Source organism: Sesamum indicum, linkage group LG1 (assembly GCF_000512975.1).
Source record: "Sesamum indicum cultivar Zhongzhi No. 13 linkage group LG1, S_indicum_v1.0, whole genome shotgun sequence".
NCBI lineage: Eukaryota > Viridiplantae > Streptophyta > Magnoliopsida > Lamiales > Pedaliaceae > Sesamum > Sesamum indicum.
Window position 1 is genome coordinate 827,613 of NC_026145.1, and position 14,526 is coordinate 842,138.

Below are 14,526 nucleotides of genomic sequence, written 5' to 3' on the forward strand. Positions count from 1 at the left end.
GAAATTCTATACACAGTATTAGTATGTATATATTAAATGAAATATAAAGTGCAATACTATTTTATAATAAAAAAAAATTAGGACCACACAAATTCAATTCTAAAAATCAAATAATGTGATATTTGCCAAAAGAGGAAAAGGGAAATTATTTTTCCCCACAAACATTAAAAACAAAACCTAAAAAAAATAATTTATACTATTATTTAAAAATAAAAAAAGTGGTACAAATACAAAATGACAATTTTGACAGTACTGTACTAATTTTTTATCATCTTCAAAATGTCTTTTAATTAATAAAATAACTATTCATTCAACTTTTTAAATTATATAAATAATATGTTAATTTTTTATTTTTTTAATATAATGCGCTAATTTATATATTTTACTCTTTTTTAAAAACATGAAAAATTATAATGACTGTTAGTACATAAATAAATAAAAGGAAGAAAACAAAATAAAATCCATTAATTTTTTGTGGATGGAACCACTTACCAAACCCCACCACTAACCTCAAAGAAGTGCAACACATGGCCAACCTTTCCTATACCATTCTAGCCACTTTTTTTTCCCTTGCTTTTTTTATATTACTATGGGGTGGGGGTGTGGGGGGGGGGGGTAAGTGGAACTTGAGTAGGTATTTGAATTAATAAATTTCATAAATATGTATGATTTGATTTTTGATAAACTTGTTTTGAGATTATAAAATGATGATTGACCTTTTCTTTTCTTTTTTTTTTTTTTTTGATGAATTATTAATAAAGTTGTTACATCAACATTTAATAGTGATGGGGTCCCATGACTTGTACATCTTGCTATGACTTATCTATTTATATTGATTAAAGTTAAATTCATTTTGTTAAATATATCAAATTAAATATTTGGCTGAAATTTGAGTTAATTAATTAAAAATAATAATAAATTATGATAAAAAAAATCATACTATTCCATATTACTAATAAAAGTAAATTCAGATACAAATTTTGACTGAAAAATTATGAACGTTTTAAAATTTTTGATAAATGAACAAAAATACCCTTAAATACGAGAGCTTCGAGGCCCGTTGACATAATGGGGTAATTAGCATGATTTGCGGTTAGATTAAAAGCAACGAATGTCCCAAAAGAGTCTCTAGCTATCATTGCTCTCTTCCTTCCATTTCATATACTATCAATCTTCTTCATTACAACATGAATCATTTGCCTTCTTCTTTCTTCTTCATCATTCAAATGTGAAAAAAACTAAAAGGTTTCATCACATTTTGTCATCCGAGGTATACTTCTGCATATCTCTTTACGTTTTTCATTTTATCTGTTTGTTCGTACGTATATTTATTTGTAGAACGTACAAATAACAAATCAATGAGGAACTAGTTTGAAAAGGTATTAAGATAGAGAGAAAATTTGTACATTTTTGCTCAATGTTGAATTGCTTAATTGACCATTATTTTTTTTAATCATTTCATGCAATCACATTGCTGCTCGTTATGTTTTAACATTGTTGGTTCTCGACTAATTGGAGATTTTGTAATAATTAACATGACTTTTTTTTTTCAATGTACAATTTCGATTTAGAATATGTTCGTGTATGCATATTAAGTAAATAACTAATCAAGAACGAAGAAATCTTTTAGGCAATTGATCGTTTATCTGAGAAATGAGAATAGGAACGAAATAAAATCAAGAGTAGAATAATATATATATATATATATATATTAAAAAAAAACAAACTGTTTCTATTTTATTTAGAGAAATAAAACTCCTATGTTACGTAATGCAATGCCTAATTAGTGACATTAATTTAGAAATGCATATTGGGGATGACAAAAAATTTTGGCGTATGCATCTCGTACAAATAAAAGAGTGTGATATGTGGATGATAATGAGTAAGAATGACGGGTAAGTATATTTATACATAGTTCTATGTATTAATTGTCCGAAGATGTATATAGATATGTGTTATTAATTGTTCCGAAATGCAGGTGGTAAGAACTACTAGTCATCGGATGGCAACAATAAGGAGAGACTTTGCTCCAGGCAAGGAGAAGAGGACACCTCCTCCACCAATAGGAAACACAAGCCTAAGAGGAAGCACAAGCCTGAGCAGAACCACCAGCCTGAGAGGAACCACAAGCCTCCGCCCGCCCGCAAACCTCAGGCCCGCCACAAATCTCAGAGTAACACCCTATCCAGGCACACCTGAAAGAAATACTCCAAGCTACCTCAAGACCACAGCTGAAAGAAATACTCCAAGCTACCTCAAGACCACACCTGAAAGAAATACTCCGAGCTTCCTCAAGCCCACACCTGAAAGAAATACTCCAACCTACCTCCAGCCCACGAGACCAGCTTCCACTACCGATGTTTCTAAGCAACAGACCAAGAAACCGATCACCAGACCAAGATCAATCGACAAGCCTCCACCCCCGTCTCCTATACTAAAACCACGTGTTTCGACTAATCCACCTATTCGGCCTGGGAAGGCTGTTGTTCTCCAGAAACCGATTCCTGATAAGAATGTGAAAGCACCGGTGGTTAAGAATGTGGGGAAACGACGGCCCTTGTCTGTCACGTCTGCCAGACCTGTAAGTAGCGTGAAGAAGAGCAATGCATCCATGAAGAAGCAAGAGACTGGAAAGAGTACTTCAGGAGCAAAGGTACAGATCTTTACTAGTCCTCATAAAAGCATGGAGCATCCACATGTGTCTCAGGTTTCAGTGTCTGTTGTCCTGAAACCTGAGACGCAAACTGGACAACAAGAATCTCTACATGTGTCTAGTGTCATGAAACCTGTGACACAAACTGGACATCAAGAACCTTGCTTCGTTGAAGCTGAAGAACAGGGAATAAAGATTGTAGGCTATGAGGATAAGGGCACCGATGATTTACTGCAAGAGGATCTAGAAACATTTGACCTTGGGGAAATTGAAGAAGAGTATGACTATGAGGCCAAGATTGTGATTGCTGAGTCTTCTGTTGCTACGGAACATGAAAATGTCTCACTTGGTATCATGGCAAAAGAGCCAGCAGAAGAACAATCATTCATTCAAGAGAGCAGCAGCAAACAGCAGCAATCGGAAGAACAGAGCATAACTGAAGTAAATAGCAGTAATGCTGGTGAAAGTGTTGCAGATAATCCCAATGATGAGGCTGAACAGAAGGAAGTCGAAAAAGAGGAAGGAGAAGGAGAAAGAGCATCAACTAAGAAAGACGAAGCGGCTAGCGGAAGTGAAGCTCACGAATCTAAGGAAACAGAGGGGCTAGAAGTAGTCGATGAAAAGAAACAAGAAGCAGTGCAGGAAAACAAGCAAGAAGCGGTCGAGGAAAAGAAAGAAGATGCGGTGGAGGAAAAGAAACAAGAAGTAATCGAGGAAAAGAAGCAAGAAGTGGTGGTCGAGGAAAAGAAGCAAGAATTACATACTCCAGCTACAAAACTACGACCAGGAGTACAAGGGAAGAAGGATACTGCAGTTTCCAACGATGTGATCAAGGAAACTGCAAGCAAGCTTCGTGAGCAGAGGAAAAACAGAGTGAAAGCTCTTGCTGGCGCTTTTGAGTCTGTTATATCCTTGCAGGAGGCTAAGTGATAACAACACAAATATACTTCAAATTCTTAATGGAAAAATGGACCTCCATAGGTACTTTGAGGATTGTTTCCATGGAAAAAAGTTTGTATTTGATACAAGATGAATTTCTTGAGTGCTTATACTTAAATTGTTTTGTTATCTATCATTTTTTTTTTTTGTTATCTGTACAGAGAACATCACCAGATTGTGTGCATGATAATACACAAGTCTATCGTATTGTGTTAACTGACACTGTGCACACACTGGAGAGTCTAAATGGCTAACTTCAATCTCTCTAAAGCTGTGGCAATTCAACATTGAAGAGTACTGAACAGTAGATCTCACACAATTCCTTGATCTTTTTCATCTATGGAATGGAAATAGATGCCGTAAGCGGCAGCTATTATGATCACTACCTGGATTTTCGCCACATAAATATGTTCAGTGTATACTAATAATTAAATCAAATGGCAAACTATATGGTAAAGAAAAGTAGCTAGAAGAACTCATCTCATATATTTGTATTGCTTTTAGCCAGGTGAAACTGCTCATCGGTCATCTCTGATGAATTCTTGGTAAGCTTACACAGGTGTTCATATGTAAAAACTCCTACAGCCCTTAAACTGGAGCTAGAAGATATTCCATGAAAGTCGCCGTATTTCACTATTACTACCATTTTGTACCTTTTCTCTAACATGAGATCAATGACATAGCCGACTGATGTTGAACTTGTAACGCAAGGAGGTGGACTTCTCATTAGCATTGCAAGTGGGGCATCTAGCTGCAGAAAATGTCATCCTAATGTATTATAAGACAAGTCAAGATACCAAGAAGAAGAGAACGAACGGTATGACACTGACAAGATTGAAAGAAGACAAAAAAATAGCAGCAGGCAACAAGTGTTGCAGTTTTACTCAAGAGATTTTGCAGGAATGTCTGTATACTCCAGTTTTTTAGTTAACATCGGACAAAGCTCTACAAAAATCAAGTAAGAGGATTGAATTACTACCGAATAATTCACTGAAGTATGTAGCTTATGACATGGATCTGACATAACTTTCACATTTAGGCACAGAGACAGCATTAAGAATCTGGGAGCCTAGTGTCACAGCCATAGCGACTCAAACATTGCATGCCCAAACTCAAGATAAATAACAGTTAAAATCGATCAAATTTCTAATGATGACCTAAATTCGTCTATCAGCTCATCGCTACTCACTAGACCCTCTACAAGTACTAGTTATTGCTGCTGCAGAGCATTTCATTGTTGCAGTACTCCTATGATATACACCAATCAAGATGGATGTTCCAATTTTGAAGCATATGATGTAATGCAAGGACCTAATTTACCATTAGACGCCACAGAGCATTGAATTTACAGCAAATTGATATCTTAATTTTTTTTAATCCCAACTAAACCCCCCACCCCAGTTTGAACCCCAACAACCAACCATCCCCCATATCTAAGCCACCTGATTTCCTAAAGAATTTATTTGACAGATCACTGTTCAGAATCATTAAGCAGCACTTTGACAACGTTATTGTTTTCAACCCAAGACCAGAAATACCAAGTCTTAATATATAGATTTTTTCCAATCTATTGCCCTCAAAGTACATCTAAATCCAGAACAAATTCAAGCATTATTCAAGCAGTCTTGGTGAAGCTAATTATAAGTTGTTTGTTTTCTCCAAAATAAGTATAAAGATGAAAAAATTCCTTGGTTCAGACAGCACAAAGAATTGCCAATACTAAACAGCATATTAATTCAGCTTTAAATTTTTGGAGCAAAATAAATTACCTCGTTACAGTCTTCACGATGCAGTATCCCAATGCAGCCTCCCCACTCATCTATGATGGGCACAACAGAATCCTTAAAAAAACGCATAACCACTTGCTTCAATTGCAACGTAGCTTGAAGTGGCGAAGCTTCACTAAATGGTACCATGATGTGCTCAATTGCATCTCTAAGCGATACCTATTTCAGATTTTAGACAAATTGCAAACTGGATTAGACCTTAAACTATTTTGTGAGACATCATAGTACCTAGTCAACTAGAGCTCATAACAAACAAGATCTTATATACCTGACAAAGTACAAGAGGACTCAACATCGATGTCTTTAAACCCATCAATGCCTCAAGTCGTAAAGCAACCTGCAATGTGACACATGAATTTTATAGAAGGAAGAAAGGCAGCAACAGACAGCATCTGGCTTCAAGCAGGTCCAGGGGTACCGAGTGCAAGAATTAATTTGACAATAAAAATGTAGTTAGTAGAGAAAAAGTAAAGATTAATATGCTTTTCTTCACCCTGTGAAAGAGGCCACCACCTCACATGATTATGTAGCCATGGAATGTTATATACAGACCGAATCACTAAAGTACATCAAACAGCAGAGACAAGTGGAGACATTTTTGGTAGTTCTCCAGATTACCCTATTAAAGTTATGCCCAGAATATGATAACCAGAACATACCATGCCAGCTCGACTACTCCATGTTATGTCCTTCCATCTCCACATAATATTCTTAAGTTTTTGCAAAGCCACGTTGACCTGCAGAAGGTTCAGAACTAAATGTATCATATAACTAGTAAGAAGACTAACATTAGCCATTGATTCATAATATAAAGAAAAAAGTACGTTAAGACATTAAGATTTGTGCAACTTGTTTTCATTGGAGACAGAAAAGACGAAGTCATTTGTAGACTCAAAATCAAGTATAAAGGATATGCAGTGAAAACACTATTACAACATTATTCCAGATTGAATGAAAGAAAGGGATCTGAAATCAAGCAAAATACATAACCATGTGAAATGTTAATGCTCAAGGAAGTGGAATAAAAAGACGGAACTCTCCATTTTCTGTAGCTATAAGGCCTAAATAATAAAACAGAAGAACAAGATGAAGAAATAGATCACTTCTGTAAGCCAGCACCATTTATCATCATAAGGCCCATCTGCTACATTCTCATGCAATACTCACACTCCCATATCTAATATGTCCAAAAGCAGAGCTTACAACTTAGGAAATCTAAGATACAAATAGATGCTACTAGATGTTTCCCAGCCATAGCAGGAGATTTCATTGTCCCTCTTCATAGAACTCAGGGAGTTCTGTTAAGTTGTGAAGATTGATTTGAAGAAGAAAAGGATAACCTGATTCAACTTAGAATTCCCAAGTTGAGTTGGAGAAGGATAACCCGATTCAAAGTTGAGTTGGAGAAGGATAACCTCATTCAACTTAGAAATCCCAAGTTGAGTTGGAAAAAGGATAAGTCATGGCTATATATACTACTCTTATTAGCATTGTTTTAATAGAGCAAAGTAGAATAGAGTAGAGAGAAAAGAAAGAGTTGAGACGAGGGTGAGTGTTGTTTTTCACGTGTGGTGAAGACTTGCATACAAGTGTGTGTGTGTTGTACTCCTCAATTTTCCTCCTCTTTGAGTATTTTCTCCTGGCTTGGTATCGCCCCCAGACGTAGGATTTATATCCAAACTGGGTTAACAAATTCGTGTGTCTTTTATCGCCTTCATATTCCACCTGTTATCCATCTTAACCCGATCCATTTCCTAACAACTGGTATCAGAGCCTGGTTCAAGGAGTTAAGATGGAGGGAAAGTTTCCAGTCGAACGGTTCAATGGTTCCGACTTTGGGTTTTGGCTTATGCAGATGGAGGCCTACCTGTACGGGAAGGACCTGTACGAACCACTTGCAGAGAAGTCCGAGAAGACGAGTGATGAAGAATGGAAGGTGCTCGATCGAAAGGCGATGAGCGCAATAATCCTGTCGCTCTCTCGGAATGTCGCCTATCATGTGAAGGGAGCAAAGAGCACGAAGGAAGTCCTACAGACTCTTGCCGATATATACGATGAAGAATGGAAGGTGCTCGATCGAAAGGCGATGAGCGCAATAATCCTGTCGCTCTCTCGGAATGTCGCCTATCATGTGAAGGGAGCAAAGAGCACGAAGGAAGTTCTACAGACTCTTGCCGATATGTACGAGAAACCCTCAGCAATGAACAAGGTTATGCTGATGAAAAAACTATTCAGGTTGCAGATGGAGGAGAGGAAGTCGGTGGCCGATCACCTCAATGACTTCAACCAACTCACGACACAGCTGGCGTCTGTGGATATCGTGTTTGACGATGAGGTAAAAGCGTTAATTTTGCTTTCATCTTTACCTGACAGTTGGGATGTGGTTGTTACTTCAGTGAGCACTTCGTCTGGGAAGGAGAAGATGAAGTTCGACAACATCAGGGACATGATGTTGAACGAGGAAACCCGTAGAAAGCAAACGGGTGGATCATCTGGCTCTGCGCTACATACAGAGTCCAGAGGGAGACCTGACACACGGGGTAAATACCGTGGAAGGTCCAGGTCAAGGTCCAGGGGGAAGAACAAGGGCAAGAAGGAGATGGTGTGCTGGAACTGCGAGAAGCCCGGACACATGAAAAGCGAATGTCGGGCGCCAAAGAAGGAAAAGGAGGGCCGAACAGCGAATGCCGCGACGGAGGAGATCACGGATGCACTCTTGTTGAGTGTGAGCAGTTCTTCCGATGATTGGGTTGTGGATTCAGGGGCCTCATTCCACTCATGCAGCAACAAAGACATCATGGAGCCATACACCTCAGGTGATTTTGGCTTAGTTTATCTTGCAGATAACAAACCCCTCAAGATTGTAGGAAAGGGAGATGTGCGGATCAAATCAACGAATGGGTCATGCTGGACCCTACATGATGTGAGACACATACCAGGACTGAAAAGGAACTTGATCTCAGTCGGACAGCTGGATAGTGATGGATTCCACACGACGTTTGGAGACGCGAAGTGGAAGATCAGTCGGGGAGCAATGACTTTGGCTCGAGGACTAAAGTCGGGAACGCTCTACATGGCGGGAGGATCCAGTTTAAACATTCCCTTTGCAGGAACTGTATCGCAGGCTAACCTGTGGCACAATCGCTTGGGCCACATGAGCGAGAAAGGAATGAACGTGCTGAAGTCGAAAGGACGGTTGCCCGAGTTAAAATCGGTGGAGGTGGGTCATTGTGAACACTGCGTGTTCGGAAAGCAGAAGCGGGTGAGCTTCTTGACCACAGGAAGAACTCCGAGGAAAGAAAAGTTGGAGCTTGTTCACACCGATTTGTGGGGGCCAGCACCAGTGTCATCTCTTGGTGGATCAACGTACTACATGACATTCGTCGATGATTCCACTAGAAAGGTATGGGTGTATTTCTTAAAAAGAAAATCTGATGCCTTTGATACATTCAGGAGATGGAGGGCACTAGTGGAAAATGAGACAGGTCTACAAGTGAAATGTCTCAGATCGGATAACGGTGGCGAGTACAACAGTGAAGGTATCAAGAATTACTGCGCCGACCATGGAATCCGAATGCAGAAAACAATCCCGGGGACACCTCAGCAAAATGGCGTTGCTGAGAGGATGAACAGAACACTGAATGAGCGTGCGAGATGCATGCGATTGAAGAGCGGACTACCAAAGATGTTTTGGGCAGATGCAGTCAACACGGCTGCTTTCTTGATCAATCGAGGGCCTTCTGTCCCGTTGAACAACAGGATACCAGAAGAGGTATGGAGTGGTAAGAAAGTGGATCTTTCTTTCTTACGTACGTTTGGTTGTTCAGCCTATATTTTGAACGATGATCGGACTAAGCTGGATGCTAAGTCGATTAAATGTACATTCATTGGGTATGGGACTGACGAATTTGGGTATAGATTCTGGGATGATCAAAACCGGAAAATAATTCGTAGTAGGAATGTTATATTCAATGAGGATGTAATGTACAACGACAGGAAGGTAAGCCCGGACGATGACAAGAAGGAAAGGGAATTTGTTGATCTCGATATTTCAAATTCCGGGATCATGAGACCAGCAGATACGGATTCAGTGGGAGTTCAGACGGACGAAACCGAACAGACAGAGATAGAGCCAGAACCAGTACCGGAGGAACCGATTACTGACAGCAGCACACACTTGGCCCTGGGTCGAGAACCGAGGCTGAGAAGGGCCCCAGATAGGTACTCCCCCTCTCTTTATTACTTGCTTTTGTCTGATTGTGGAGAACCCGAATGTTACGCAGAGGCAGTCAATGATGTCCACAAGAGCAAGTGGGAGCTTGCGATGAACGACGAGATGAACTCGTTGAAGAAAAACAACACATGGGAATTGTGTCAGCTCCCAAAAGGAAAGAAGGCCCTACAGAACAGATGGGTCTATCGGGTTAAGGAAGAATCAGACGGGAAGAAGCGGTACAAGGCAAGACTCGTAGTAAAGGGATTCCAACAAAGATACGGTATTGACTTTACTGATGTTTTTACACCTGTTGTCAAGTTAACTACTATTCGTCTTGTGTTGAGCATGGTAGCGGCAGAGAACTTGGAGTTACAACAGATGGATGTAAAGACAGCCTTCCTACACGGGGATCTTGAGGAGGAGATATACATGGTACAACCAGAGGGGTATAATGGAGATGATCAGCAGGTGTGTCGCCTGAAGAAAAGCCTGTATGGATTGAAACAGGCTCCGCGGCAGTGGTACAGGAAGTTTGACAACTTCATGCTAGAGATAGGTTTCTCTAGATGCAATGCTGATCATTGCTGCTACGTGAAGAGGTTCGATGAGTTTTTTATCATTCTACTCCTGTATGTTGATGACATGTTGATAGCAGGATCAAATGTCAAGGAGATCAATAGGCTCAAGGATCAGTTATCGAGGAAGTTTGACATGAAAGATCTTGGCGAAGCAAGACAGATATTGGGCATGAAAATCACAAGGGACAAAGGTATTGGTAAATTATGGTTATCTCAATCTGATTATATTGAGAAGGTATTATGCAGATTCAAGATGGAAAATGCAAAACCGGTTGGAACGCCATTGGGAAATCAGTTCAAACTATCCAACAGTGATTCGCCCCAGACTGACTCCGAACGTGCAAAGATGAGAGTCACACCGTATGCCTCAGCAATTGGGAGCCTGATGTATGCTATGATCTGTACTCGACCGGATATAGCACATGCAGTGGGAGTAGTTAGCCGTTTTATGAGCAATCCAGGAGTGATGCACTGGGAAGCTGTGAAATGGATTCTTAGGTACCTAAGGGGTACTAAGGACCGAGCATTGGTGTTTGGTAAGGGCAAGCTTACCTTGTTTGGGTTTGTTGACGCTGATTTTGCAGGAAGTGACTATGACAAAAGGAGGAGCACTACAGGGTACGTGTTCACATATGGCGATACAGCCGTATCCTGGGTCTCAAAGTTGCAGAAAGTTGTCACACTGTCCATGACGGAAGCTGAGTACGTGGCAGTTACTGAGGCGGCTAAGGAGCTCATTTGGCTGCAACACTTCTTGGGTGAATTAGGGAAACCTCAGGCAGATGTGATTCTTCATAGCGATAGCCAGAGTGCGATCCATCTGGCAAAGAATCCCGCGTTCCATTCGCGGACAAAGCACATCGAGATCAAGTACCATTTCATCCGACAACTTCTGGAGAAGAAGGCACTGCAGCTGGAGAAGATCCAAGGAGAAAAGAATCCTGCGGACATGCTGACCAAGGCGGTTGCGATGGCGAAGTTGAAGCTGTGTACGGCTTCGACTGGCCTTGATGACTAGAGTGGACAAACCCGGCGGTACCAAGAAAGAAGTGGAGAAAAGCTAATCAATCTTCAAGTGGGAGATTGTTAAGTTGTGAAGATTGATTTGAAGAAGAAAAGGATAACCTGATTCAACTTAGAATTCCCAAGTTGAGTTGGAGAAGGATAACCCGATTCAAAGTTGAGTTGGAGAAGGATAACCTCATTCAACTTAGAAATCCCAAGTTGAGTTGGAAAAAGGATAAGTCATGGCTATATATACTACTCTTATTAGCATTGTTTTAATAGAGCAAAGTAGAATAGAGTAGAGAGAAAAGAAAGAGTTGAGACGAGGGTGAGTGTTGTTTTTCACGTGTGGTGAAGACTTGCATACAAGTGTGTGTGTGTTGTACTCCTCAATTTTCCTCCTCTTTGAGTATTTTCTCCTGGCTTGGTATCGCCCCCAGACGTAGGATTTATATCCAAACTGGGTTAACAAATTCGTGTGTCTTTTATCGCCTTCATATTCCACCTGTTATCCATCTTAACCCGATCCATTTCCTAACAAGTTCCTCTTTATAACATTCGATACTTGATTTCAAACTGCTTTCAAGAAAGCATTAGAATCTTTATGGCATGGATCACTCTTTGTGTGGAAAAAGGCTTGAAAAATTAAGACACACCAGAGAATGGAGATGCTAGCCAGGGAATTTATTGACCCTATCACTTGACATACCTGGCCTTGATTTAAAGCTGCCTCCATTAAAAGATGATCAGATTCTGCTTGCATCTCTAAGGTAATTGATCCTGCCGAGTCAAACCACATGCGTTCACAGAGTCTTCTTACCATAGCATAGTCTCCCCTTGCAGCGAATGTACGCATCATCGACAGAAAGAGGTGAGGCTTTGGCTTAAGTAGAGGTTTGACATCAGCCTGTTTTATTATCTCCCCAAAAACACACAGAGCACCTAATAATTATTGGAAAGAGACTGCATAAATAGCTGTTGTACAATGAACAAATCCGAACACAAAGCAAAACACGAGACTGTATCTACAAGCTGTCTAGCATATAAAGTAGGAAACCCATTTTTCTACATGTATAAACAAGAGCAAATGATTTAAACGTAAATTTAACCCATTGAAGAATAATAGGATTAGAAAAAGGCGGATGCCAAATGACGAGTTTGGCAAGATGGGGTGCATGCGCCCATTGTTAGTTGCCAATCATCAGGAATATAGCAGATGGACATGATGGTTCAGAAAAGATATGTATATAAACTAATGCAGTAATATTTTACATTTAAGGTGCTGAGAATAACTCATCTCCGTCCAGAAAGGAGGGCACAAGCCTGAGATATGAAAACCTTTGATGTAAAGGTAACCACGCATACACAAAAGTTGGATGAAATCTTGTGGTTTTGACAAACTTGGAATCATGAATTACAGAACTTGCACGTGAATAGAGGGTGACGAAACAAAGCTAGCATATAGGATCACAACATAATTGGCAAAATGAAAAAAATTAAGTAGCAAAGAAAACACAAAACAAGTTTCAATTAAATTATAGCTTGAACAAAATTTTCTTCACTACATTATCTTGTCTCATAGTTATTGTCAGTAACAAGGAGGAAGTCAATTGACAATGTTTCCATAAAGATATCTAGGTCACAGAAGAGATATTTCCCTTAAAAATTGAAGATCCTTTCAAATCATTAGATTGTATTATCAAATAACTTTAAAAAGGTTCAGATTCCCAGCAGTGAAAAGTCAACCTTGGTCTAATTAGTCTATTTCTATCAAAGCTCTAAATTGTTAGGAAGTTTGATGCTCTCTCTCAGATAAAATCAGTCTTCAATGGGAAATTGAGAACATATTGGGTTGATTTCTCCAAAAGAGAGTGGAAAATAGAACATAAATGAAACACAAGTCTAACAAAATTCTTCAAGCGAAACAGTAAGTAAACTTTTGAACATTGATATCATAAAACGAAATAACGACATTCTTCACACCATTTGAGGTTCAGATTAAACGTTGATGGGTATTATTAGATTTAACATCTTTCTTTCTTTGGGGCAATCATTATGGACCATATGATGACTAGTTGCAGAACTTCTAATACAACCCAGAAATAGCATACCTTTGATTGAACCACAATTTAGCAGTGCATCAACAATTGCAGTGTATGCAACACGATCAATACGCAAGTTGTTGCATGATTTCATTTCTATCAAGATCTTTTCCACGGAACAAATATCCTTGACCCGCCCAAAACCCTACAAACATGACATTTGTGTTACAATTGATGTCACCAGTGCTTAATCAACCAAAACCATGCATTTCTGTCCAACAAACGCTAGAGGATTTTGAAAGCTAAGCTATCTAGAATGACAAGCCCTGAAGAAAATATATATATAATAATGGACAAATGGCAGTATGGAATAACATTTTTTCTAAACAAGAATAAAATTGATACATAAGCATGATCACATATTAGAACGAAAGCTGCTTAGAGATCTAAAGAACTCATTTCTCTATAATCTTGATAAACAATGCTGATTTCAGCAGATAATCACCAGAAAGAAGGGACAAAGGGTCGCATTATTGGTCTCCAAAATAACTACATTTGTATATCGCATATAGGACTAACCTGTAGTAATGTAGTGTAAGTAACAAGATCAGGGGAAACATCACAATGACGATCGTTTTGGGCTTTATCCTGCAGAATCACGGTAACTGTTCAAGAAACTGGCCAGTCTGCTTTACATTATAACATTTATTCATGAGGCTTTAAACTAGCCTTTCAGACACGTGCTTGAGACCTTCATTTGCTCAAAAAATAGCATAGCTGCATCTAAGTTTTCACACTTGATACATGCAAAAATCAGAGTATTGTAGCTGAGCCTATCAGGATTTAATCCGTGTCTCAGTATGTCATCATGTACCCCTAGTGCTGCCTGAGGACAACCGGAAGTTATATATCCCTGAAAGAGGAAAATACATGTCAATCTACTTGCCAGCTTTATAACGGCCATTAAATATTATAACTATGGGAGGGGAGAAAAACAATAGCAGAATTCCATGAATCATCCCAACAGAACATTTCAAAAAAATACCTTCATCAGTAAGTTGAATGTCAAAATTGAAGGACTTTCGCCTTCTTGAAGCACATAACCATATCTTGCAAGAAGTCCATTAGCACGGCGAAGATCCCCTGCACTAGATCGTCAAATACAGAGAGGCAACGTCAGCAAGAAGAGAATCCTGGTGAAAACGTGCAGCGAAACTAGAAAGAAATATTATCTTCATAAGATTAAGAGAACACACAGAAACTTTCAGATTTAATATTATGACTTAACAGAGGAAGAAAGGTGGAG

General features: G+C 39.3%; 2 protein-coding genes across 2 annotated transcripts in view; one reads left to right on the top strand and one right to left on the bottom strand.

Moving 5' to 3' along the window:
• On the top strand, positions 1,147–3,723 carry LOC105161216 (microtubule-associated protein RP/EB family member 1-like). The gene is made up of 2 exons (XM_011078870.2): positions 1,147–1,270; positions 1,979–3,723. The coding sequence occupies exon 2, from the start codon at positions 2,003–2,005 to the stop codon at positions 3,581–3,583; it is 1,581 nt and encodes a 526-aa protein (XP_011077172.1). The 5' UTR covers positions 1,147–1,270; positions 1,979–2,002; the 3' UTR covers positions 3,584–3,723.
• LOC105161127 (pentatricopeptide repeat-containing protein At5g10690) overlaps positions 4,050–14,526 on the bottom strand; it is a 12,298-nt gene continuing 1,821 nt past the window's right edge. Inside the window, exons 4-12 of the mRNA XM_011078759.2 lie at positions 14,266–14,363; positions 13,972–14,133; positions 13,800–13,868; positions 13,290–13,425; positions 11,888–12,120; positions 6,039–6,116; positions 5,648–5,716; positions 5,362–5,538; positions 4,050–4,343 (exon numbers count right to left, since the gene is read on the bottom strand). Of these exons, the coding sequence (XP_011077061.1) occupies positions 4,074–4,343; positions 5,362–5,538; positions 5,648–5,716; positions 6,039–6,116; positions 11,888–12,120; positions 13,290–13,425; positions 13,800–13,868; positions 13,972–14,133; positions 14,266–14,363 (1,292 nt within the window). The 3' untranslated portion in view covers positions 4,050–4,073. The remainder of the gene's footprint in view (positions 4,344–5,361; positions 5,539–5,647; positions 5,717–6,038; positions 6,117–11,887; positions 12,121–13,289; positions 13,426–13,799; positions 13,869–13,971; positions 14,134–14,265; positions 14,364–14,526) is intronic.